Source organism: Apodemus sylvaticus, chromosome 13 (assembly GCF_947179515.1).
Source record: "Apodemus sylvaticus chromosome 13, mApoSyl1.1, whole genome shotgun sequence".
In the NCBI taxonomy this organism is placed as follows: Eukaryota; Metazoa; Chordata; class Mammalia; order Rodentia; family Muridae; genus Apodemus; species Apodemus sylvaticus.
The window spans coordinates 30,256,843-30,284,360 of NC_067484.1; the positions used below are offsets into that span (position 1 = coordinate 30,256,843).

General features: G+C 43.4%; 1 protein-coding gene across 2 annotated transcripts in view; it reads right to left on the reverse strand.

Annotated features, from left to right (window-relative positions):
• Gnal (G protein subunit alpha L) overlaps positions 1-27,518 on the reverse strand; it is a 137,831-nt gene that overhangs the window by 24,602 nt on the left and 85,711 nt on the right. For both annotated transcript variants that reach the window (XM_052155187.1, XM_052155188.1), the window contains exon 5: positions 12,215-12,312. In XM_052155187.1, coding sequence (XP_052011147.1) covers positions 12,215-12,312 — 98 coding nt within the window. The remainder of the gene's footprint in view (positions 1-12,214; positions 12,313-27,518) is intronic.

The window sequence follows — 27,518 nt, forward strand, 5'->3', positions numbered from 1 at the left end:
GTCCAGGAACCATATAACCAGAGATAACAGCTTGGCAGGGGAAGAGAAAGCTGACTGTGCCGCTGACAGGTGCTCTACTCTCCCTGAGTACCCCAGGCCCTGTTCTTCTCTTCCAAGAATACCCCCAACGGAATACGAACTACAGCCAAAAACTCCTAGGCACACACTTGTGCAGAGAGTTTTTATTCTGATCCTGAGACTGTCACACAGCTGGCTCCTTGGCAGTAGATAATTTGTGAGATAAGAGCACTTGGCAACTCTTTAGAGAGACTCACCTCTGTCCTCATCTCTGTTTACATACACCTCTGTCCACAAGGTGCTTGAGTTAGAATCTCAGGAGTTATGGCGGAGGATGCTCTTATCTATGCCTGCGGCTGCATCCAGCAATCCATCCTTTACTTTCTGCTCAAGGCGGTGGTCTTCACGGTCTGTTTAACTGGCATGTCTTCTTTCCTGCTGGGACCAGCTGGGACCACGAGGTGGGGCATTTAAAATATAATATGTGCCATCGCAGGAAGATTGGTAGAGCTGTGTTGGAATCCTCTAGTCTATGCTTGTCTTCCACAAATATTTACTGATTCCATGTTGCAGTTTGGGTTAGTGTAATGGAAATTCAATTGCTTGTCAGCAATTGACTTGTTGGTTTATGCCTGTATTCCACAAATATTTACTGAGCTCCAGGCTAGATGAGCACCGCAGGGGACAAGGATAGTTGGCAAACCTGAGCGATTTGTGATATCTTCTTAAGGAGAGTGTTTTATTTTCCCTAGAGTTTCTTTTCATGGAAGGGCTCAGGGTGCTGGCCAAGCATTTTCAATGATCTTGGTGAAGGAGGCAGAAGTGTGGCCATTTCTCTCTGGGAACCACCAGGAAGAGCATGGGGGAAGTGTTTTGAAGAAATAAATGAATCCTAGGTCCTTAGCTAGCAATGGGGGTAGGGCTCAGGCTAGTGTTGCTTAGCCCGAGCAAGGTCCAGAAAAAAAAAAAAGCAAGACACTCCCTCCCCCCCCCCCACACCTACACCAATGTGCCAAAGGCGCATTTACCAGTAAGTCACAGTATGTGGAGAAAGTAGGTTTGCAGAAGTGATTAGGGTGGGGGGGGGGGAAAGAAAAAAGAAAAGAAAAGAAAAGAAAAGAAAAGAAAAAAAAGAAAAGAGAAGAACTGAAAAGTAATTAGATTTCCGTTACACTAACCCAAACTGAAAAAATTTCAGTTCATTTATGTGAATTGAAATTGGGAAACGGCGACAACAGTTTTTCATTGCCTCTAGCTCCTCATTGCCTCTAGCTCCTTGGAAGATTTCTGTTCTGTTTTTCTGTTTGTTTGTTTTGTTTTGTTTTGTTTTTTTGTTAGCAGCCCAGGACTGTATCTATTACAGTTTCAGGTCCCAGAAGCTCCCATCTGCTGGAAGACTTCCTAGAACTCTGAGAAGTAAGTGCATGATTCTGGAGGGAAATGGGCACCTTTTCTTTATCTCCAAATTCGCCACATGTGCCTAAGCCAACTGTGGAGTGACAGCATTTAATTAAAAAAAAAAAAAAAAAGAACAGAGTCTGTGACAAAGAAGCACAGGCTTCTCTTGTCTTCCTTCTGTAATAGCCCAGTGTAACCCCTTACAAAGCACTTATACCGCCCAGACAGCGAAAGTCATCTGGGGATGGTTTAGTACACAGGAGGATGTGTACATGTTCTGTGCAAACGCATATGTCGTATTATGACTACATAAGGAACTTCAGTAGCCACAGACTTTGACGTTTGTGGGACCCAGAACCAGCTGCCTGAGCGTACAAAGGGATAGGCATGTCTGTTCAGGTCGTATGAGAGTGGGAAACTGACCTTGTCATCAACGTTAACTTCAAAGTCAGGTGGTGGTGGCACACGTCTGTAATCCCAGCACTTGGGAGGCAGAGGCAGGCAGATTTCTCAGTTCGAGGCTAGCCTGGTCTATAGAGTGAGATCCAGGACAGCCAGGGCTACACAGAGGACAGCCAGGGCTACACAGAGAAACCCTGTCTCGAAAAAACAACAACAACAAAAAATGTTAACTTCATACTAGTTTCTTTAAGAGATCTGAAACATGATTAAATATGTTCAATGGAGAACGGTAAAAGTTACCTTTTTTGGCAAAATGATCTCTCAGGTCTTTTCTACCTTAGAAGATATATTTAGTCCCTGCTCACACTACTTACTAGAAAGTCACAGCAAAGCAGTTTCTTCCTTAGCTTATGAGAGGCAGTCGGATTAGGGATCTTACATTATTATTTCCAGAAATAAAGCCAAGCACTGTTTTTATTAATATCATTTAGGATGTGACACCAAAGCACCCATATGACAGTGGGGTCCATAAACAAATGAAAACTGTGTTTAGATTCCATGATATCATTTTATTATCATAATGGAATAATACTTATTTCTCAAATCTTAACCACAGATATGAGGTATCCCAGTTATTATGTGATCAATAGAATTTTCTATAACAAAGTTCTTTCTTTTTTTCCCCATATCTTATTGGTTATTTTATTTATTTACATTTCAAATGTTGTCCTCCTTCCCAGTTTTCCTTCCACAAGTCCCTTGTCTCCTCCTCCCTCCCCTTGCCTCTAGGAGGGCGCTCCCCTACCTGCCCACCCACCTGCTCCCCTACCTGCCCACCCTACTGCCTGCCTCAGTAGCCTAGAGTTCCCCTATCCTGGGTCATCAAGCCTCCACAGGATCAAGGGCCTCCCCTCCCATTGATGCCAGATGAGGCAATCCTCTGCTACATATCCAGCTGGAGTCATGGGTCCTTCCATGTGTATACTCTTTGGTTGATGGTTTAGTCCCTGGGAGCTTTTGGGGGTCTGGTTGGTTGATATTGTTGTTCTTCCCATGAGGTTGCAAACCCTCCAACTCCTACAGTCCTTGCCTTAACTTTACCATTGGAATCCCTGTGCTCAGTCCAATGTTTGGCTGTGTACATCCGCATGAGGTTCCTAGGATCCCGCAGGAAGGACTTTAGCCAAAATACCCAACAAAGGAGAGATAGAACCTGTAGACACCATATCCAGTGGATAGGTACGGCCCCCAGTTGAGGGATGGGGCCACCCACCCACCTCAAAATATTAATCCAGCATTCTTCCTGTCAAAAGAAATGCAGGGACAAAGAGTGGAGCAGAAACTGAAGGAAAGGTCATCTAGAGACTGCCTCACCTAGGGATCCATCCCATATGCTGATACCAAACTCAGACACTAGTGCTGATGCCAAGAAGTGCTTACTGAGAGGAACTTGGTATAGCTGTCCCCTGAGAGGCTCTTCCAGAGCCGGACCAATACAGATGTGGATGCACACAGCCAAGTTCTTCCTTCCTTCCTTCTTTCCTTCTTTCCTTCCTTCCTTCCTTCCTTCCTTCCTTCCTTCCTTCCTTCCTTCCTTCCTTCCTTCCTTCCTTCCTTCCTTCCTTCCCTCCCTCCCTCCCTTCCTCCCCCTTCCTTCCTTCCTTCCTTCCTTCCTTCCTTCCTTCCTTCCTTCCTTCCTTCCTTCCTTCCTTCCTTCCTTTCCTCCCTCCCTCCCTTCTTCCCCCTCTTTCCTTCCTTCCTTCCTTCCTTCCTTCCTTCCTTCCTTCCTTCCTTCCTTCCTTCCTTCCTTCCTTCCTTTCTTTCTTTCCTTCTTTCTTTCTTTCTTTTTTTGGGGGGGTTGTTGGGTTTTTGTTTCTCTGTTTAGCCCTGGCTGTCCTGGAACTCACTATGTAGACCAGGCTGACCTCGAACTCAGAAATCCGTCTGCCTCTGCCTCCTAGAATGCTGGGATTATAGGCATGCACCACCACCGCCTGGCAAGTTATTTCTTTCTAATAACTGGTACACGTATCAGTCTAGGGAACCCCTCTTTCAGACTGCTTTCTTCAATGTGAAATTTTCAAAGACCTGCTAGCTTCCTTACATTCTAAAATCCCCTCTAAATGTTCTAATTGCATTACTGGAGGAGGGAAAGTGCTTACGTAAGGTGTCATTACAGCTTTCCAATGTCCCCGAGGCAGTAAATACTTCTATTGTAAAGGAGGCCTGGTAGCCTAACCTCATTCTTTTTTATTTTGTGGTGCTAAGGGATTAGACCCCGCCCTATCCATGCTAAATTCACTCCCTACCACTTAGCTACACCCGCCCCTCCTCCCACATCCCAGAAGGCCTCATTCTTTTTATTCCTGAGTAATAGCTCATTCTATGGACATAGCATAAGTTGTTTAATCATTTACCAGTCGATGAACACTGGGGTTGTTGTACTTTTAAGCAGACATTGTGCCTTTAACTAGGTTAGAGCTATAGAAACATTACTTTTATATATATGAACATAGTGGACTAAGGTAGGTGGTGGTGGTGGGGGGAGCTTGCCTATGATACAAACAGCAATGCAGTTAAAAAATGCCATTAGTCCTTTCCAGATTTCAGGGCATGCTTTCTCTGTATAGTCCTGGCTGTCCTGGAACTCACTCTGTAGACCAGGCTGGCCTCGAACTCAGAAATCCACCTGCCTCCGCCTCCCAGAGTCCTGGGATTACAGGCATGCCCCCCCCCCCCCAAAACAAAACATTTTGTACACAAAATCATGTACAGTAACCCATCTTCAATATTTCCTTTCTGTGGACTGGGGCAATGGCACAGGAGATAAAAGCCTTGCATGCAGATGTGAGGACCGAGTTTTGGTCTTCAGAACAGATAGGAAGCCTGACACCTCAGTGTGCACACCTGTCTATAATTCTAGGGATGGTACTCAGAGATGGGAGAAGGCTTGGAAGCTCTTGGGCTTGCTAGCCTGGTATACAGAGTGGGGGATAAAATGAGGCCTTGTCTCAAACAAGGTGGAAGGTACGAACTGCCCCCTAAGGCTTGTCCTCTGACTATACATGTTCCCAGCAGGAACTAGGGAACTAGGGAACTTGTAAGCATGCCCACGCTTACGCATATAAATGTGAACACACTTCTACACATTGCACCTAGAGCCTCACAAAGCTAAAAAAAAAAATCAAGTAGTTAATTTTTTTTGGATGCTGTAAGGCAGATATTTCTAAACAATGATGGAGGAAATGGGGAGTGGAGCCAAGAGCTCTTCACCTTGAGCACCCTTTTCTCCCTTTTTCTTTGATATTCTAAGAGTCTTCCCAAGCCAATTGTTGAAATGGATGTGCTTCTAAGTGCTCAGGTTTCTATTCATTTGTATTCTCTCCACCATGCTGTCATCACACACACACACACACACACACACACACACACACACACACAGAGAGAGAGAGAGAGAGAGAGAGAGAGAGAGAGAGAGAGAGAGAAAGAGAGAGAGAAGCAAAAAACAACTGCCCATAAGCAGGAACAGTGTTTCAGATCTAGACAATAAATCAGAAAATATGAACTTGAAAAGAATAGTTAGGAATATTATGTTTATCCATCTTGGTGATGGTTATATGACTTCAATGGTATAGTGTAATATATGTCTTCTAAATTCTTTTTTCTCTTATTTTAAAATTACCCACAAAGGACTAACTTTGAAGTTGAAATTACATAAGTGCCAATGATTTCTAGATTATTCTAAAAGTTTAGCATTCCCAGGGCTTGGCAGCAAGCCATACAGTTGAAGTCAGAATCAGAGATGGTAGATGGGGTCAGGGAAACTGCTGGCTGTTGAGGAAAGACAGACCTGGGACTGTAGGACAAGAATTTCCTGACTCTTCACCCTGAGCACCCTTTTTTTCCCTTTTTCTTCGATATTCTAAGAGTCTTCCCAAGCCAATTGTTGAAATGGATGTGCTTCTAAGTGAGCATATGTGTTAGTACAAAACACAAGAGCCCACACTGGGTGGCGTGGAAAGTTACATTAAGTGAAGTCTGATTTTATAGAGATCTTCCAAAGACTCAATTTTCTCTCTCTTAAAATAGCTGTTTCCATGGTTACTTAATCACTTATTATGAGGCCTTAGAGGAAATGCATTTGGGGGGATAATTCAGTAGACTGTGTTTAAAATTTCATAGCAGGAACTAGGGAACTTGGAATAAAATATAATCTCTGGTAATTTGCAGTTTGCTTGGTGCTAAAAAGACATTTGTACCAGAGTGGGGAGTTTCAAGCCCAGTGGGAATGCTGATTCCCGCTCTCCTCAGTCCCAGATGTGGAAGCTGTAGTCCCTGCTCAAGGGATAGAGAAGTGACTGTGGACCTAGATGAGTGAGTTCCAGTAACTGGCTAGAGGGGCCCATTTGAGGTGACCTGGGCTGGACACTATCTCTTCACTCTATCTGGAATTTGCTCTGCAAAGGGAAAGGTGGAGGAGATGAAAACAGGAAGAAATAAACTCAAGAGCATCCAATGCACCTATTATCCCAAAGAGAACGCACCTGCTCAGGGCTGCCCCCAAAGTGCAGCTGATTCAAGAGTAGCTCAAAGACGTTAGGAAAAATCCTACTTCTTCTAGAAGCAGCCTGGGGAAATTTCTACTCCTTGTGTGTCAAAGAGAACAAAGTAGATATTTAGAAGCCTCCGAGTATTTACCTTACCCATGTGCGTGTTACATTTTAGAGGTGTCTCCCTCTGTTCATGTATTTCAGCTTCCAGGCACACTCTGCTGCTTGGCTGAGTATGAAGATGCAGGCCTTGCAAACACACATGCATGTCTCTACTATGTTGCTATGCACCACTGACACATGCAGGGCTGACAGAGGAGGCTGTAGCTGTTGTCATGGGGCCCACATGGTGACTGCCCACATACAGCTAGCCCCGATTCCCATGTACCTGACACCTTTTAAAAACATATTTTAAAAAAATATCTTATTTATTTTTTAATATCATTGCAGTGGTGTTTTGTAGGCATGTCTGTGTGACAGTGTTAGATTTTGGAGTTATAGATGGTTGTCAGCTGCTACATGGGTGCTGGGAATTGAACCCAGGTCCTCTGGAAGAATAGCGGGAGATCTTAACCACTGAGCTATCTCTCCAGCTCCCCAACATTTTTTCTGCCTTGCATTCCTTCATCCTCTTGTCATTTTCCTTTTTGAGATGTATATGTGTATATATGTAGTATATGTATATAAAATGTCACCACTTTCAAGTATAGAAGTCAGTGGTTTTAGTACATTCACAAGATTGTATGGCCAGCACACTAGCCAACTGCAGAATGTTCATCCTGATGGGTAATCTTTATTGCCAACTTGGCTGTATGCAGAATCACCTAGGAGATTGGCGAGCCACACTTCCAGGTGTTTCTAGAGAGAATTAATGGAAGGGGTGATGACCCACCACCCTAAAGGTAGGTAGCGCTAACAACCCACAGGCTGGGGTCTGTGCAGAACAGGATGGAAAGAGGAGAGCGTCACTAGAAAACTGGTTTTATTCTCCCTGCGCCTCACCTGACGTGAGGTGAGTGTGCTGTTTTACTATGCCCTGCTGGCCATGATGACGGAACTCCTTGAAACCGTGAGCCAAGACAGGTCCTTTCTTTTTAAGTTGTTTCTGTCAGGGTTTATCATAACAATATAAAAGTAACCCACGTATACATCATCCTAAGAGAGTCCACTTACCCTGAGCAGTCTCCCCTTATCTTGAGTACCACCTGCCTTATGGATTTGTCATTCACGGTCATTCTACATACATGGATCATTTATTTGTGAGCCTTTGGCTTTGGCTCCATCACTTAGCTTAGTGTCTCCCAGGTCTGTCCATTTCCTACCCATACATTAGTACTGCCTTTCTCTCCTGCTCAGGAATACATTTTATTGCAAGGACATTGCACATCTATCTGTTGGTGGGCACTTGGGTTGCTTCTGATTTTGGCTACTATGGGTAAGGTTGCCATGAACACTTGTTTGTATGGATGTATGTTTGTACCTCTCTTGGGCATATATCTAAGAGTAAACAGCTGGGAACTATGGATTAAGCCTTTTATGAACTGGTAGCTGTGGATTTCCATCCACAGCTGCTGCTGCCCATTTTTGGGGAGTTGGACTATAGACTGTAAGTCATCGACAAATTCCCTAACGATATAGAGACTGCCCATACATTCTCTGACTCTAGAGAACCCAAACTAATACAATAACACTTTATTCTCTCTGGTCTCAAAAATTAAACATAGGGCTTCATTCATGCTAGGCAACCACTGAACTAAAGCCAGAGCCCTCGTAGTTTTGTTTTGATCTAGGCTTTCAGATAGCTGGCCACGCTGCTATAACCCTGAAAAGGCCTTGAACTTACTATTTTGTCTTTACCTCCTGAGTAGCTGGGATTGCAACCTAGCACCACTAGGCCTGGCTTCTTAGGACTTAGTAAGCCATTCAGTCTCCTAAGACCCAAACAGGATTTCAGTATCACTAAGGAACTCTTCTCTAGATGGTTCTGAGGATTACGCATAGAAAGATGACTTTTAAGTAAGGATTTGAGTTCAGAGTGCAGAACTGCTGATCAGCATAACAAAGTGACTCAGAGTCACCCAAGACATTAGTCAGATCTTTCCCTAGCAATTTAGATGAGAGGGGGGAAAAAAAGAAAAGAAAAGAACATTACGTCATGATCCTGGGGATAGGCAAGAGTGAGCTGCATGTATGAGAATCTAGGGTGTGGCATGGACTTGTGAAGAGGTCAAGGGTCAGTGTCTCCAATCAGTGGCACATTGAATATGGTGCTCTTGCTTTGTGAATTAGGTTACAATGCCACATTGCACATAAAACTTCTTTGGACTGAGCATATGATGGTGGTCTCCAAGATTATGTGATATGGAATGATTCTGTTTCCCAGTCTTCACAGCTTTTGGGACATGACACAATGCATTTCCCAGCATTTGTAGTGATGCTGGTCTGAGCCACACACTTGGCTCCAGGCCAGGTAAAAGAACAGCACATAAAACACATGCAGCCCATTGTCCCTGATAGGGCAAGGGAATGACTGTGTTATCAGTGCAGTATTTCCCATACTGGACTTTCTTCTGTGATTTCAGAGTAGGTTCCTCCTACTTGTGGAAAAAAAAGTAGACTGTAAACTAGTATGCGGTGTCTGACAGCAGCTGCCTCACATGTCCAGTGTTTATGCTGCCTTTAAAAAAAATAAGTAAATAAACTTTTTCTGTGTGTATGTGTAATGATTTTCATTGTGTGTGTATGTGTGGTCCTCTGCTGAGGCCAACAGAGGGCATTGGATCTCCTGATTTGTAGTTACAGGTGGTTGTGAGCTACCTGGGTTCTGGGAACTGCACTCCTCTCCTCTGGAAGAGCAGGAAGTACTCTTAACCTCTGAGCCATCTTCTGGTCCTTACCTTGTCTCTTGATTGCATCATGTCTCTTTAGCGCTTGATTTAATCTTGAATTGTTTTATTCATCAAAGTCCTAGGAATGGTAGCCTAGTAAACATTTATATGTGCCTCTCTCTAGTCTCCCTGGAGCCTGGGTGAAAACCAGGACTGCATAAGCATGTGTGCTTTATGATGTCTGTGTAGCAATGGAACTGTCTAATGACACACTTTTCATAGCATGTCCATGTCATCAGGAATATTTGACTCTGTAACATACAAGACTGATGAAGACTACCTTCCCATGGTGATGCCCAACTGAGACGTGGGTGCACGAATAGGAACAGGACCCACTCATGAGGTCAAAGCCTCATGAGTGGACAGACAGCACAGCACCACGGTCACATCCCACTGCCAATGTGACGCCTGTATGCGCTTTCTTTTATGAGGCAACAGTAATTGGATATGGTCAGAGCTTACATTTTTTTCTAGCCCTTACTTAGTAACTTAAAACACTCTGGATTCTCTATTTCCTCAGTCACGGAACCTGAGCATAGAAGGAGATCATTCTTAGGAGACAAAGGCATTGAGTCGACATGATCCTCACATGTGAAGATAGATAAAATGGTGTATGGGGAGCTATGAAGGATCAGGTTAACAAGTCTCTAAGGCGGCAGCTTCCTGTGACTTGGCCAGGTTTGAGGGTAAGAAAATTGGGCTCTATTCCCACCAAGCCTGAAAGGGAGTCTCAGTCTGAGGTCAGGAACCTTGTTCACAAAGCACATTCTTTCTATTCAGGGCTCTCTGAGGTATTCAAGGACAGAAGTGAAGGAAACCAGAAATCTCTTCCTATGGTTACATCTGTTACTGGGAAACCATGATTCTGGGATGCCCCAGTCTACCTCTTTGGGCCTCAGGGTATCAGTCATTAGCAAGAATAATACTTACCAAGAGCTAAACTGGATGGCAGGCACTATTCTGAGGGCTTTGGGTGTCTAACTTATTTGTGCTATCACAACTCCATGGGACTAGATGACACTGCTCTCCCCCCCCCCCCACAATGACATACTTTGTCCCAAGTCTCATGCAGCAGGTGGTGGCAGAGCTATTACATCATCTGATTCTTGGTCTGCTCATAGCCAAACTTGTGCCACTTTAAAATAAAATCTTTTTTTTTTTTAAATCTTTTTTTGCACAGTCTTCTTGAAGCTAAATCATTACCTCCTCATTCCACTGACACAAGAGTAAGGTTTCCATTTTTGTTGTTTAAGAAATTAAATTCCTCAAGTGACAAGGAGTGTCGACACTGTCTACAAGGACACTGACACAGGTTGACAAAGCACACACTGCATGCCAACTTCCTGTGCAAACATATGTGAATTTCATTGTGCTCATGCGCTACGCTAGAGATCCCAGCTGCTGTCAATTTCTGCTTTAGCATGTAGGTTGATAGAAGTTGTATCACACAGGCAGACTTTAGACTCATGAGCTTCCTGCCTCAACTATGAAATAAGCATAAGGATTACCACATGGTTTAAGAGTCAGGCCTTGGTCATGATTCTGAAAACAACTATTTTAGTTTTTTTCTCATACAACAACAGCTTTATTGTGAGTTTGACCTTCACAGAGAAAGTTCCAGTGCACTTAGAATTAACTCATTAAACTATGACACTATAGAGCTGTGTTATTCCAAATCCCAGAAGGCATTTAAATGGGTAACTGATGTCATCATTGGTCACGAAATGAACAGCAGTGTAGTTGAAACTGGGCCCCAAGCTAGCATGTACCACTTGCTTCTGTATCTCAGGGGACAAAGGGGGTCTTAACACAGGGATTGTTAATTTGCATTTTTTACTTTGCAAGGGAATCAGTCAGTGTTGTCCTATTGCTCGAGAACCATCACTGTAGGAAGTCACAACACACTTGTTTATTTCCCCACTCCAGAGAAGATTGTTTAAGCCTCTCCACAAAGCAAACTACCTGTATTCTATGGGTGAGATCCAACACTGGCCTGGACTTGATCTCAGACAGTATGAAAGCATCATTTCCTCGGAACACAAACTCATCCCACAGGAAACAGCAGTATAACGAAAGTCATTGTTGAAGCTCTGTACCCTAGTTACAGAGCAGTTGTATGACCAGGAGTATGTGGTCAACTCTCACTTCTGGGTCACACTAAATCTTTCTTTTTCACTATCAGCCAATCAGAACACACTGAAGTCACTGCTGGTTCAAGTCTGGAACTACTCCAAAACAGCACAAAAAGGAGTAAGAACCTGCCTGAGACCAGTGTAAGGTTTGTTATGTTGAACTCCAAAATGCAGCAGGGAAACGATAGGAAACAGGCTTTATTTTATTTTAAATTACATAGGTGTGCATAAATCTCTGTGCATGCCAGTGCAGGTGCCCACGGAGGCTAGCCAAGGGCACCAGATCCTCTGGAGCTGGAGTTAGAGGTGGTTGGTTGTAAGTGGCCATTTGAGTGCTGGAAACTGAACTCAGGTCCTCTGGAAGAACATCCAGTGCTCTTTAGATAGCAAGCCATCTCTCCAGTCCTACACATTTTGCTATTAAAAAAAATTAATTTGGGGGAGGCTTGCTTCCCATTAATATAATATAAATATAATAGTGAATATTTGAGTACATTATAATTCGTAAATATGCCTTTAACTCTGTGCAGAAAGGATAAAAGTGAAAAGAACTTAAGAGGACAAAGTGAAACCTATTCTGGTTCTCTCATGAAACAATGTTACTGAACACATCTCAGTCAGTGAAACAATGTTACCAAAAACAGCTCCTTCAGTGAAACAACATTACTGAATACACCTTCAGGGAAACAATGTTGCCAAAAACAGCTCTTTAGAAAGTTAACTTCTGAAGTCAAAGTTACTCTTGATTCCTGCTTTTAGGAAACCTCAGAGCTATAGTGTAGGGGGAGCACAGGCAAGATGAAGCCTGGCCTGGGAAGCAACTTACTATTGTGCACAGTCGATCAGCTGGTACTCGTTGGATCTCTCAAAGCAAGCCTTCACCCCCTCGTCATCCCACAGTTTCTTCACATGGTCAAAGAATTCCTAAGGTCGGAAAGAGTGACAAGAAAACACAGGTCAGGATATTTTACAAACTAGGAAGCAAAAAGAAATGGCAAGCCAGAAGTTGCAGGGATTCTTTTGGTGTAGAAACACGAGCCCTACACTGTCATGTGTATCCGTGGTTCAGCATGATGCAAGGCAGGCTGACTTGGCTCTCACCACTCATGCAAGCTACAGAACCTCCTTACTATTCACAAAGATAACCAGAAGGAAAACCGTGAGTCAAACATCAATAGCAGTTGTCAATCACAAAACAAGAACACAATTGTGAGGTTCTTGGCGTTCAGTACTTTTGAGAGCTAAGCAACCGCCCCAGCAATGGAGGAGATGGATAATCTCAGGTCCATCTTAAAAGCTCTCTTTTGGCTTTTCAGGGTGAGGTGAGATCAGAATGGAGGGCTGGAGAGATGGCTCAGGGTTAGAGCACTTGTTGTTCTTACAGAGGATCCCAGGTTTGACTCTCAGCATTCAAATGGTGGTTCACAACAATCTATAGTTCTAACCCAAGGGATCCAATGCCTTCTTGTGGCTTCCTTGGGCACAAGAAACACATATGGTTCGCATGAGGCAAAAGACTCATACACATAAAATAAAAATATAATAAAAATGAAAAAGAACATACCAAGTAGATGGGTTAAATTGGCTCATTAACATAAGAAGGAAATCTGTCATAGGGTCTCTGGTAGTCCAGGCTGGCCTCAAATTTATGATCCTCCTGCTTCACCCTTCCTGCTCAGTGATGGACACTTTACTATGAGGGTTTTATTTATTTATTTATTTATTTATTTATTTATTTATTTATTTATTTATTTACTTACTTACTTTTGTGTGTGTGTGTGTGTGTTTAAAGCAAACCATGAGTTCAATGTCAACTGTGAGTTTGGGCTTGCCCAAGAGTTATAAGGCCACCAGGCTCATCCATTACGGCAGCAGGGCCCTCTGAAAGAATGTGCCTTATACTAAGTCATGTCACTAACTCTCAGTACTTGATTCCTCTCCAGGTAGCAGACTTGATGTGAAACAGATCTGAATAATGGAACCATTGATAATATACAATATTTTACAAAAGTCAACATAGTTTCCATTGGCAGCTTAAATGGTGCCCAGGATGGGTCTAAATCTGGTTAATGAGAATAAAGAACAGTGGACGCTTTATCTGGTATCTTGGGTTAGGAAAGGCCAACACAAACTAAGGAGGAAAACAGTAGTAGCTGCAGGCTTCTGCCTGCCTCTGGGAAGCTCTCTCAAGCCTCTCTAGCCCATGTCAGAGCCTCCACATCCCATGTAGCAGAGCGATGTGGTGGTCACAACAATTGGTCAGTGTGACTCCACACAGGTCAGACCCTGAACTAACTGGGGTAAGGCTAGGGACCAGAGATAGGAAGAGATTAGACTTTTCAGGAGACCAAACCATGGACAGCTTGTCACAGGGACTGGATCTAGGGAAAGTGCCAAGGCACTGGGGGGCCCTGCAGGAGCCTCTGGGAGGTGGCAGGGGAGAAGTAGGTGTCCAGATGGGAACTCATTCATTCAGTCACTGACAGCAGGGCAGGTGCTTGCTGGATGGGGCAGAAGGACAGGTTCATGGGGTACTTGTATCACTGTGAAGATCCCCGTGGGATCCACTGAGACCCCCCTCCAATGTCCATGTGCTGACTTTTTTGGCCTCATTAAAGATCCCATTCAGAAATGGAAGGCTAAGAAGAAACGTGACTGTGTGACATTTCTTTCTTTCTTTTTTGTATTACTGAATGAGACGCACTTGAGATCTTTGTATGCTTAAGCAACCGAACCGAAATGCATGGCTACTTTGACTCTTTTCAAGGGGCTGAGCTGCATGGTCTAAAGTTGACATTTGCACCACATATCAAACGACTCTTCGAGACAATACTCTAGAGTTTTGAAAGCATAATTTTGATTTGTTTTTGCTTATAGATGTATGTGCACTTGTGTCTATACATGTGGGCTCCAGTGGTGTGGGCATTCATGTATAAAACTTCATGCAGACATCTTTTTAAAAAAACATTATTTCTTTATTTTTATTTATATGAGTACACTGTAGCTGTCTTGAGACACACACCCAGAAGAGGGTATCAGATTCCCATTACAGATGGTTGTGAGCCACCGTGTGGTTGCTTGGATTTGAACTCAGGACCTCTGGAAGAGCAGTCAGTGCTCTTACCTGCTGAGCTGTCTTTCTAGCCCACATGCAGACGTCTGAGGCTGACACCGAGGGCCTTCCTTGATTTATCTCAAGCTTATTTGTTGAGGCAGGGTTTCTCAACTGAATGTAGAACTCGCTGAAATGGATACTCTATCTAACTAGCTTTCTCCATCCTGGAGCCCTGTCCTCTAACTTCCGGTCGTTGTTGTGACAGCAGAGCTGCCGTAGCCTCCTGGCATGTATGTAGGCACTGGGCATCAGAAATCAGATCCTCACACTTGCCCAGCAAGCACTTATGGTGAACCACTCCCCTAGGGACCAGAATTTTAAGTAAACTTTAAAGTAAAAAGGATTAAGTACCTAACCACTTCCCATTGTTTTTACAAACCATAGTCTTCTACAACCTGGTATTGATAGTGTATTAGAAAATAGCTTGAAATTCTCAGACAATAACCAGATTTTGTTCCTGCTATCGGATTCTTCATAAGTCTTTTAAAAAAGGAAAACAAACAGATGACAAGAAACATAAAAAATATAATTTCTATGCTAATGCATTCAAATCACTTCTGGGTTACCCCGCACTTGGGACATATTTTCCATTTTGAAATGCAAACTGGAAGCATCTCTCTAATTTCTTGAGATGTGGGATGAGCGGCCCTTGCGCTCTGTAGGGTGTGGCTGCTCAGCTCTTACTAGTGGCAGCAGTCCCAGGCCAGCCCGGTTCCCAATGGCTTGTTGAACTTGTCACTGGGTAGTGAGAAAATATTGCGCCTTATGCTCAGTGCATGATATTCTTTCAAAGATGACATGGAGAAAATACCTCTAATGTTAGTGTCAAGAGCCTTCCTACAAAAACCAGGTTATTTATGTTTGTTATGTAATTTTAATCTTACAGATCCTGACTTGAGGACAGTGATGATTCTCTGTTTGAGATAAGATCTCATGTAGCCCAGGTTAGCCTTGAATTTGCTCTGTGGCAGGGGGTGACCTTGAACTTGTGCTTCTCAGTCCTCTTGCCTCCTGTTCTGTGTGCTGGGAATACAGGAGGGCACGCCGTGCCTGGTATATGCAGTGCTGGGGACTGAGTTCCAGGCTTCATGTATGCTGGGAAAACACTCTTCCAACTGAGCTGCATCCTCCAACCCTTTCTAGGGGTTGGGGTTGTATAATATTAATAATGTGTAAAAACTGTGTAAATAGTTGCAACACTGTATCCATAGGGAATAAAGACAGGGAGAATGTTTGTGCATGTTTAGAACCATTGCAGATTTCTCCCAAATACTTATGATTCTTGATCAGTTGGCATCTTAGGTAAAGACTCTACCAATATGGAGCATCAACTGTAAGTCTCAAATTCTGCTTAGGAACAGATTTCAGAAACCCTGCTAGGAAAACCCCCACTAACACAACCATTTGAACCAGTGCACAGTCTCAAACTCTTACCTTCACTAGCGTGAGTAGGACTACCAAAGACAGTATCAAAAATTACATAGTGAAAGGAGGCGTCCACACTCAGTGGATGTCTTTGTGCTCCAGGCAAAATTCTGGAGGTCTAGGATACTGGGTCTTTTCTGTGTCTCAAATAATCCATAAAATGGGTGATTCAGATGGAGAGAACCACTGAGCATGCTTCATTATCTTCCCATCAGTCTGATTGGAAAAGAGCCAGGCCTGTGCGCAAAGCATGCTGAGTCCACCTAGCCTCTCTCTCTCTCTCTCTCTCTCTCCTCTCTCTCTCTCTCTCTCTCTCTCTCTCTCTCTCTCTCTCTCTCTAGCAGCTCCTTGGATCCAGGAAAGCAGTGAGGTTGTGGGGGACAGCATGTACACACCTGTCTTTGGTCTTTGCCTGTTGGACAGCCTGCTAACTATTCTCAATATAACTTAAAAACAAGTTTTGAGGCATATTTTATATGCCGTAAACTTCACCCTTCCATCATGCCACCAACAACAGGTAGGAACATAACACCACATCAGAAGATATGATATTCACCCTTCTGATGGGTTCAAGACCTACCACTACCCCAGGGACAGATGTCTGCTAACTTACTCTGTCACTGTGGTATTGCCTTTTCTAAAAAAATTATGCACATGAAATCATACACTCTTTTAGCTTCTTTCTCACTTAGCACAAATGCCTTTTAGACTCATTCACTTTTTAATGCATATTGTCAATGAGTTTCAGTTATTTTTTTACTTTTACATGTGATTGCAAGCAAAAATGACTCCTCCCCTCCTTACCCGAGCCTTACATATGCTAAGCAATTGGTCTACCACTTAGCGATATTCTTCACCTTTGTTCTTTTAAATTGCTGAGTTCTATCCCACTTTGTGATAAATGTTCTGTACTGTCTAGTTTTGTGTGTCAACTTGACACAAGCTGGAGTTAACACAGAGAAAGGAGCCTCCCTTGAGGAAATACCTCCATGAGATCCAGCTGTAAGGCACTTTCTCAGTTAGTGATCAAGGCAGGAGGTCCCTTTGTGGGTGGTGCCGTCCCTGGGCTGGTGGTCCTGGGTTCTACAAGAGAGCAGGCTAAGTGAACCAGGGGAAGCAAGCAGCAGCCCTCCATGGCCTCTGCATCAGTTTCTGCCTCCTGCCCTGTATGAGTTCCAGTCCTGACTTCCTTTGGCGATGAACAGCAATGTGGAAGTGTAAACTGAATAAACCGTTTCCTCCCCAACTTGCTTCTTGGTCATGATGTTTTGTACAGGAATAGAAACCCTAAGACATGCACTAAATTTTGTTCACTCACTTACCAGTTGAAACATATTTGGTTGTTTCTAGATTATTATTATTATTATCATCATCATCATCACCATTATCATCGTCATCATCATCATCGTCATCATCATCATCATCATCACCATTATCATCGTCATCATCATCATCATCATCATCAATGTGTGTGTGTGTGTGTGTGAGGTGGGCATGAGCATACTATGGTGTTCTATGCAGAAGTCAGAGGACAACTTTCAGGGACTGGATCTCTTCCTCCACTGTGAATTCTGGGGAGTCAAAGTCATTGTTAGGCTTGCATGCAAGTGCTTTCCCTGCTGAGCCATTTTCTCGGCCATGTCTCCAGCCTTGAACACAGAGAAAGAGTGCTGTGTTGTTGTTTCTTTTATGTGACCTTTGGTTTTGCTGGATTACACAGTGAATGGGTGTATAGCTGTTAAAAAGCTGCCAATTTCCTTTGCATTGTGGTCATACCATGGTTCCATCTTGTAGAGGCAGGGGCAGTGCAGGGGCAGGGGCAGGGGCAGTGGCATGGGCAGTGGCAGGGGCAGTGCAGGGGCAGGGGCAGGGGCAGGGGCAGGGCAGGGGCAGGGGCAGGGGCAGGGCAGGGGCAGGGCAGGGGCAGGGGCAGGGGCAGGGGCAGGGGCAGGGCAGGGGCAGGGCAGGGGCAGGGCAGGGGCAGGGGCAGGGGCAGGGCAGGGGCAGGGGAAGGGGCAGGGGCAGAGGCAAAATCTAGAACTTCCAGCTTCCCAAAATCTTACTCACTTTATTTTCTTCTCTTCCTTCTCCCTATTCCTTCCCCCTCCTCCTTTCTTTTTTCCTTCATTCCCTCCTTTTCTTCCTTCCTTTCTTCCTTCCTTCCTTCTTTCCTTCCTTCCTTTCTTCCTTCCTTCCTTCTTTCTTTCCTTCCTTCCTTTCTTCCTTCCTTCCTTCTTTCCTTCCTTCTTTCCTTCCTTCCTTTGCTCTTTCCTTCCTTCCTTCCTTCCTTCCTTCCTTCCTTCCTTCCTTCCTTCCTTCCTTCCTTCCTCCCTCCCTCCCTCCCTCCCTCCCTTCCTTCCTTCCTTCCTTCCTTTGCTCTTTTCTTCCTTTCTTCCTTCCTTTTTCTTTTTCTGAGACAGGGCTCTCTGTATAGACCAGGCTAGCCTCAAAGTTAGATTCACCTGCCTGTGCCTCCCGAGCCACTGAGATCAAAGGCGTGCAGCCTGACTCCTTTTTCTTAATTAAGTCCTCATTGTGGTCTTAGCTTTCGCTCCCTTAAGGACAAATTCTGTGGAGGATTCCTGTGACAGTTCCTCCTTCCTCCCCTCCCTTTCTCCCTCCTTCAGCCCCAGGCTGTCCCGGAACTAACTATGTAGCCCAAGCTGGCCGGGAATTCATAATCCTCTTGTCTCCGCCTCCCGAGTGCTTGGATTACAGGTGTGTGCTACCACGCCTGGATTCTTGCACATCTTTCTGTCTTCTGATTATGGATTTTTTTTAAAAAAGTAAATTATTTAAAAAATGTCATCTGAAGTTAAACTCTTTCTTAGATGTGGGTTTATTTATATCTTCTCTTGAACATCAGTTTTCTCAAGTATCTGTTGATGAACACAATTTAAAATTTTTGGTGTTCAATTAATCATTTTCTTTTAGAGCTTATGTTTCTCTCTCTCTCTCTCTCTCTCTCTCTCTCTGTTCTATCAGAGAATTCTTCGGATAATTTAAGATTAAATTTTCCCATGTTTTCTTGTAAGTGTCATCATTTTAGTTTATATATTTGTATATTTACCCAATGAATTCCTTTAGGCATGGTGTAAAGAAAGAGCCAGTGCTTGCTCTCCACACATGGATAGCCGCAATTTGCAGCACATCTGGAGCAAAGACTGCCCTTTCTCAGTGGAAGTGGAATTACCCTGCCTTTGTCGTAACTGACCAGTGTACCTGCAATGTTCCTGGGTCTGTTTGACTCGGCACATCTGTTATCTTTATATCCACACCACACTGTCTTGATCGTTGTGGATTTCTAGTAACCTTAAGATGAGTTTCCTTCTTTCTTTCCTTTTTGGTTGTGGAGTTGAATCCGTAGTTTTCTGTCATGTGACACCTAACACTAGCTTCACTTCCAGTTTCCAAATTATGAAGCTTTAAGTTCTCTATCCCCCCCCCCCCCCCCGCCCTACAACATTTTTAGAATATTATTAGGGTTATTCTAAGGTCTCTTAAGTTTCATGAGACATTTCAGTGTCTCTGTATAACCCTGGCTGTCCTGGAACTCACTCTGTAGACCAGGCTGGCCTCGAACTCAGAAATCCGCCTGCCTCTGCCTCCCAGAGTGCTGGGATTACAGGTGGGCTCCACCACCGCCAGGCTGAGAGAAAGGCATCTTAATCACGAGTCTTCTATGAGCATCTTATGCAAATTATGAACTGTTTCATAGGGTTTTATAGTTTCCAGTGTTCACATATTTTGCATCCTTTGTTAAATGTCTTCCTAAGTAAACTTTATTGCTTATTTTAAATTCACTTACATTTAATTTTTATAAATCTTTCACTTTCTTGGTTAGACACCCCTCCCTGCTCAGCTCAGGAATATATATATTGAGGCTGTTGTAAATGAGCTCCTCAGTGTATAGGAAGGCTACTAATTTTTGTATCTTATTGTTATGCTGGATATATTTATCAGCTGTAGGAAGTTTTGGGCAGAGTCCTTAGGATTTTATAATATATAGAATCATTTTATCTGAAATAAGGATACTTGAACTTCTTCCTCTTCTATTTATATCCTCATTATCTCCTTCATTTGTCTTATTTTTGTAGCTAATATTTCAAGCTTTGTTTTGGCTTTTTTCTTGGTCTCCCTACATAGCCTTGGCAATCACTATGTAGATCAGGCTGTCCTTGAACTCAGGTTAAATAAATAAAAATAGCTTAAATTTATACGTTAAAGATTTATTAAAAAAATCAGAATTAGATGTTAAATAATAATTAACCATATGGGGCTAAAAAGTTAGCTCAACAGTTAAGAGCACTGACCATAAAAATGTATTAACCTGTTCTTGAAAATACACCACTAGCCTTAGATGACTGCCCTATTAAATACATTCTTTTAAAATTGTTATATTTTGATGATTTATATTATTAATAATGATGTTACCTGTTCTGTTTGTGATTCACTAAACATATAGTTTCAGAGTTGTGATGCTCAGATGAGTTTTACATTTTACTGTGCCAGATGATTTTTGTTGATATTAGTGATTGTTTCACTAGATACACTTTCTAAGAGTTGTTATGTTTAGTTTTTAATATATAAAATCCCCTGCTTGAGAGCTACAAAATACACTCAGATTTAAACTGCCTCTGTGTTTGTTTCTGTTTGTCACCGCCAAATCCTTACCCACCTGGACTTTGAGACCTTCATCCCAGGGACCCCCATACCCGGCTGGGGTGGTCCGTGACACACAGAGATCTGTCTGCCTCTGCCCCCCAAATGTTGGGATTAAAGGCATGCGCCTCTGTGTGGCTGGCCTACAATTTCAAGTATTAAATTGAATAGGAGTAGGAGAGTTGGTGTCCTTATCTTGTAGATTTCAGTGGAAATGGTCTGCATTTCCCCCTTGCATTTAGCAAGGTACTGACTATGGGATTGCTGTATATTGACTTTATTATGCTGAGATATGGCCTCTGTATTCCTACAGTCTTTAGCGCTTTTATTAAAAAGGGATGCTGGATTCTTGTCAAGAGAGCTTTTCTGTGTGGTCCTATAGTCTATTGTTTTATTTATGTTGAACCATTTCTGCATCTCTGAGATGGAGCTAACTAAGTTGATCATGGTGGATGATCTTTTAAATGTGCTCTTAGGTTCTGTTTGTAAGTATTTTCTGAGTTTTTTTTTTTTTTGTTCATATTCTCAGAGCTATTGCCTTATAATTATCTTTTTGTGTTGGTTTTCTGTCTGGTTTTAGTATCGGGATAGTACTGGCTTTATAAATAGAACTTAAGATATTCCTTCATTTTCTATTTTATGGAGTACTTTGAGGAGTATTGGCATTAGTTCTTAGATGGTTTGGTAGAATTCTTCACTGAATATATCTGATTTGTGTCTATTGAGGTATTTTTTAGGTACTATTTCTATCTCATTGAATATTATGAGTCTATTTAAACTATTTATTTCATCTTGATTTAGCTTTGGTAGACTACATATATCTCAAAATTTATCCATTTCTTTTATAGTTTCCAGCTTGGTATGATACATATTTTAAAACTGTGTCCTTAGGATTCTTGGAATTAGACCAGAGTCTGTTGTGATGTCTCTCCTGTTCTTCACCAATGATGTTTGTTTGGGTTCTCTCTCTAAAACCCTGCCAAATATTTCATTTTTGGACATATTGAGTAGCATACACGTTGGTATCTATTTTAGTTTTATCTATTACAAACTCACTATTTTTACCTTGGTTTATAAGGTTGTAATGGGGACAGAATGAGAATTTTATGTAGACTGGAAACCCAGGACGACTGAGAGATGGGATCCCTACAGCCACTATGTTAACCTTCATGGTTTTAGTGCTTTTATATTTCGTGTGTGTGTGTGTGTGTGTGTGCGCGCGCGCGCGCGCATGCACGTACATGTGTACATGTGGAGGTCAGAAATTTTAATTATTTTTAAAGATACAAAAAATTCTAGCCCTTATTTCCAAATTCTATCTCACCTAACAATTGTGTCAAGTACAGAAGTTTAATAATCAGATCTGTGGCCTATAGTGGAGAATTAATTAAATATACCCTTTGATGATGGGAATGTAAATTTTCCTAATTACCCCTCTCCCCACAAAAATAATTTTTATGCTTTTGAGAGTTTTCACAGTGCTCCTAATTCTAAACCTAAGAGACTCCATAAACCCCAACTCTCTGAGAAAATCCAAAGTGTGGTATGCCTTCAGCACAGACACTTATTTGTGTAGGACCAGAAATAAATAATTAAATATTTTTACTGGGAAAAAGAGACTCCAGGAATCACGACTTTAAGCCTCTGCTCTTAGACAATGTGCTGTTACTTGACAAGAATTCTCCTCAGGGAAAAAAAAATCAAGCTCAAATTATGTAATTATTCTTGTCCTTGTCCTTCTGAGTCACTCAAGCTTTTCTGTCTTGAGGGCAGAAAAGAGAAAGGAGATCCCTTCTCTGGAGGAATCAAGCTGAATTTAAAGCAGGTAGATCCGCTGCTTTCCAACTTACTAGGATGGTAGAACTTGATTGACAGTTCTTTGGGAATACTGCAATGTAAGACATGCTGAGAGTTCAGTTAATAACCTTAGTGACTGATGGAGTTTAGCAACAGAGTCCTTGGGCTCAAACCCAGATGAGTGGATTCTTAGCTCTGATGACTGAAACTCAGTTCCCTCAACTGTCCCAGGGAATAGCTCAGTGAATACAGTATTTCTGGGCTAAGGATGGCACCATAGCCAGGACTGAATGGTACTGATGGCTCAAAGGTCAAGGCCTGGAGGTCTTGAGTATGTGGGATGAGAGGCAGGAATAAATATGGGAGTCTGATGACCAACTGGATAGGGCTGGAGAGGGTGGGACTGGCCAAGAGGTTGGTAATCAGACTCACCTACTTAATCACGCTTTGCCTCTCCTTCCTACCTGATTCGATTAGTAATTATTTATCAGAGTCCTGGAGTGGACAACCTGGGGTGGCATGGTAGGCAAACAAGGAAGTTTGCATGACAAAGAAGCTGGCATTTCTTTAAATAATAATGAAGGCCACCTTAGAGACTCCCTGGGTGTTGGTTGGTTCAGTGGTTGCTTCTTGGTCCTCTCTTATCTGACTCGCCAGCACTCACCAGGGTGGATCTCTCCCTGCTCCACAGAGCACTGTCTCCTTGGGCTTTGAGGATGTTGCCATCACCCTTGCTTGGCATCTTTGCTGAGTTCCTGTGTCCGAGTCTCTGAAACCTGAATGTCCTCAGGCATTCTGCTGTCCGAGCTTAATCATTTCCTTTATAATCTTTTCCATTCTGTGACTTAAATTCTATGGACAGTCTATTAAATGCAGATTTTTCACTCCATCTTTGACTTTCCCATTATTCTGGACAATTACAAGCAATTGGCCCCACCATTATATTCTAACAAGAGCTCAGTAAGTCCTAAGCGGTCTTCTTAGCTTTCCTTCCCAACCTGTTCTATCTGAGGTATTTTTCTTCAGTGGTATAGCCAGTGGTAAGTCGCCCATGCTCCAATCAACATCAGCACATTGACTAAACTCAGTGGGCCATAAAATAAAAGATGTAAGAGTCAGAGGGGATTTGTTGGGAAGAATAAAATGTTCAGAGGAAGTGGAGGGGGATACAAGAGGGTAATGTATAAATATATCGTGTATACATTGTCAAGGAATAAATTGGAAAAGTTAAAGAAAGAAAAATAAGTGTTCTAACTACAGTCAGGAGTTCCTATAGCTCTCCGTGGGCCTTTCCCCTCTCTGGCATGCTCTCCGTGCTCAACTCATTTCCTGCTTTGTCTACACAACATAAGGAACAAGGTGGCCAAAGGGCCTAGAATCAATTCACAGGAATGGATGGAGCCTTAAGAGTCCTGCTGAAGCAAATTCTGACCTCTGCCTCAAGCACTCAACTCAGGCAGAGAGAGGAAGGATAGGATCAGAAGGAAGCCACTGTCTGAGGGACACTTGGTGAGGAGAACTCCAAAAGAGAAGGTCTCTCAAAGTCATGTGGGTCAGGCTCCCGGTGGGATTGTCAGGGCCGAGATTAGGAGGGATTACAATGGAAGGAGAGTTTGTTTTAGTGTTGAAGGTGGAGACTGGGTACATTTGGAGCAAGGTCTATGGAGGCAGAGAATTCAACTTATAATACCAAATGAATACACCAGGAAGATAAAGAGAGAAAAAATTAATAAAAACAGTGGGACATTCCAGAACACCTGGATTTGGATGAAGAGGAGAATTAAATGAAGAAGCAAACATGTAGATTGAAATGAACTTGCTATTAAAAGTTGGAGCCGGGCAGGTGGCCACTGTGGATACTCTGTGGATGAGCGCGTGTCCCCTGTTCCTTCCTCCCCTCCCCCACCCCAGCCTTCAGGCTCCTGTGCAGTGAACAGCTTTGTTTTGCTTGCTGTACCTCCCTGACACCAGGTGTTCCACCTCACTGCAGGTCTTGTTCTAGTTATGGTTTGTCGACTTGACACAAGCTGGGGTCATCTGGGGGGAGGGAACCTCTATTGAAAACACGCCTCTATCACATTAGCCTGTAGGCAAGTCTGTGTGTGTGTGTGTGGGGGGGATTTTCCTGATTAATAATAAATGTGGGAGGACCCAGCCAACTCGGGCAGTGTCACCCCTGGACAGCTAGTTCCAGGTTGTATAACGTAGCATGCTGGGCAAGCCACAGAGACTAGGCTAGCGAGTGAGCACCTTGCCCCATGGTTCCTGCCTCTGCTTCTGCTTGGCTCCTCTCCTGACATTTCTTAGTGATAGACTGTGACTGAGACACGTAAGGCAAAACAACAACAACAACAAAAAAAATCCTTCCTTCCCCATGTTACTTTTTTGTCAAAGTACTTATCACGGGAAGAGAAGGTGACTAGTTAGCTAACTAGAGTTAGCTAACCACGGGCTGAAATGTCTGAAACTGTGAGCTCCAAGAAACCTTGCTTCCCCACATCCTGCAGCACTGTCTTAGTTTGGGTTTCATTGCTGTGAGGAGACACCATGACCAAGGCAACTCGTATAAAGGCAAACATTTAGTTGGCACTGGCCTCCAGTTTCAGAGGTTCAGTCCCTTATCATCATGGTGGGAAGCATGGTAGGCTGCAGCAGACATGGTCCTGGAGGAGTCCAGAGTTCTGCACCTTGATCCCAAGGCAGCCAGGAGGAGACTGTCTTTTATAAACAGCCAGGAAAATGGTCTCTTCTGCACTGGGTGGAGCTTGAGCATAAGAACCTCAAAGCCCACCCCCACAGTGATGCACTTCCTCCAACATGACCACATCTCCTAATAGAGCCACTTCCCATGGGCCAAGCATGTTCAAACCACCACAAGGAGGGACCAAAAAGGTGGCTGGCATAAGATGGAATTCAACCACATCACTAAGAATAAAGCAAAGCACCATGGGTAATGAGTGAGACATATAGCTTCCTTCATATGGTTCAGGTTTTATAAGAACAACTTAAAAGAATCCCATGGCTCTATATAACAAAAGAAGCCATATAAGTAGAATGTCTGGTTTTTACCCGCTTGTCAGTCTACCAGGAGCAAATAATTGAAGGCATCTGAGAAGTTACAGGAAGCTGAAATATTTATCTTGTCATATTTATCTGAAATTACATGTTCCCATAACAAAGAAAATGTCCTTGACTCTTCAGGGAAATGGGTACTCAAGTTTACATTTGAAAAAACCAGAAGTCTGTACAACAGATGTGTCATATAGCTTATTATTGCCGGGGACCACCTTGGCTTGGGTATCCACTGCTCCCTTGAGAGATGCCACCTAAGTCGGATCCCAAAGCACCTTCCTCAGAGAGCCTGACTTTCACGGATGGGGGAGAAGCAGTCATGGCAACCGTACCTGGTCATATGATGGATGTCATACGCCATCTGCTCAGGGCTGATTTGATTAGCATTCGACACACCTGCTCTGCCTGAGGTCTTTGTATCTCAAAGCTCATTTTTCCCCCTCCAGTGGCTCACAGGGAACCATGATGCCATCCTGGGCATTTTCTTCCATTCTGTATCAAACTGGTCTCCCTAAGGCTCATTTGGAACTATCCAGTTTTGAGTGTCCTACCCTCCTTCATGGTCCAAACCACCAGTGTCTCCCACCTGGATGGCCACACTGGCCTCCTTGGTCTCCCTGTCTCTATTCTGTTTAAAGCATCCTCTGAGGCGGTAGCTGGGATGGGGCTTTTAGGGCCTGGGGTAAGGGGTCTTCCTTCCTCACCCAGGGCTCCTGCAACACCTTCTGCAAGACCATCTCCATCTACCTGTTCCATTGCGTCTTGTTCTGTTCTGGTATAGCCAATTAACCCCTTGTTCACTTCCCCCTTTCCCCCCCAGGACTCCCCCTCAGGGCTAGGGTGGCTGCACTCTCTCTCCCCCATTCACCCATGACTCACTTGCTGTGTCTCCTCCTTCACTACTTTTATGGTTGGTTTTAATGCCAACATGATAAAAAACTGTAATCATCTCAGTAAGGAGCCACCCCTGAAGATTTGTCCCAGTCATTCTGACTGATGTGGAGAGGCCCCGCCCTGACTGTGGAGAGCGCCTTCTGATACCCGTCCAGATACAAGGATGGGGTAGAAGAAGGACTATTTCATGTTTTACTCTTTGGTCTTCCCTCTTGTCGATGAGTTAATGTGCCCTGCTGCTGCTGGAGCTGCTGATTCCTAACCTGACCGCAGAACCAGCATTTTCAAGATTTCTCTGTGGATTTGGGGCCAGGAGCTCTCCAGGAACCTTCTGGCTTCTGGCATTAGGGGCATTGGCCCTGAGCACTGACAGCAACTGGGTATCAGGATGTCCCCTCCACAGTGAGAGACAGCTACTGTGGAATTACTCCAACTGCCAAGAGACAAGGCTTCAAGGTTTGAGCAACCACCAGGGTCTCAGCATTTAGCTGTGATTCTGCTGGTGTTGGCACTTTAGAGCTGATTTGGTAAGTTCTTAAGTGTATACATGTATGTATACATGTATGTGTATGTATATATATATATGACATTTATATTTATGTGTGTGTATACATATACATATATATATGTATACACACGCATACACACATATTCATATACACACTGATGCATAGTTGTATTTCTTTAGAGAACCCTAACACACCACCCCCTTTACAGTGTGCCTCAGTGAGGGTCCCTGATCACCCTCTAACACAGGTCACCTAATATCTCCAATATCTCCGGGTCACTCTAATTGCCCTCTCCTCTTTAGAGCATGTTCATTTATAAAACCCCTGTACTTTTTTCCTTATGCTTTTCTCTGCATCTCTGATACAGGGCATCTTTCTGGTTCATTTGTTGACCTGTATCAAGCAGTTAACATTGCCCTGGACACCTTCAGTCTCTGTGCGAGCGGATGAATGGGTAAGCGTTCTTGGAGGTGCCTTCTGTAACTGTCCTGCTTCATGTATCCTTTTCCCTATCCACAAAAATTCTGTACAGTTAAAGGCCATACAAATTACTTGTTAAAAACTGAATTGGGGGCTGGAGAGATGGCTTAGTGGTTAGGAGCACTGACTTCTCTTCCAGAGGACCCGGGTTCAATTCTCAGCACCCACATGGCAGC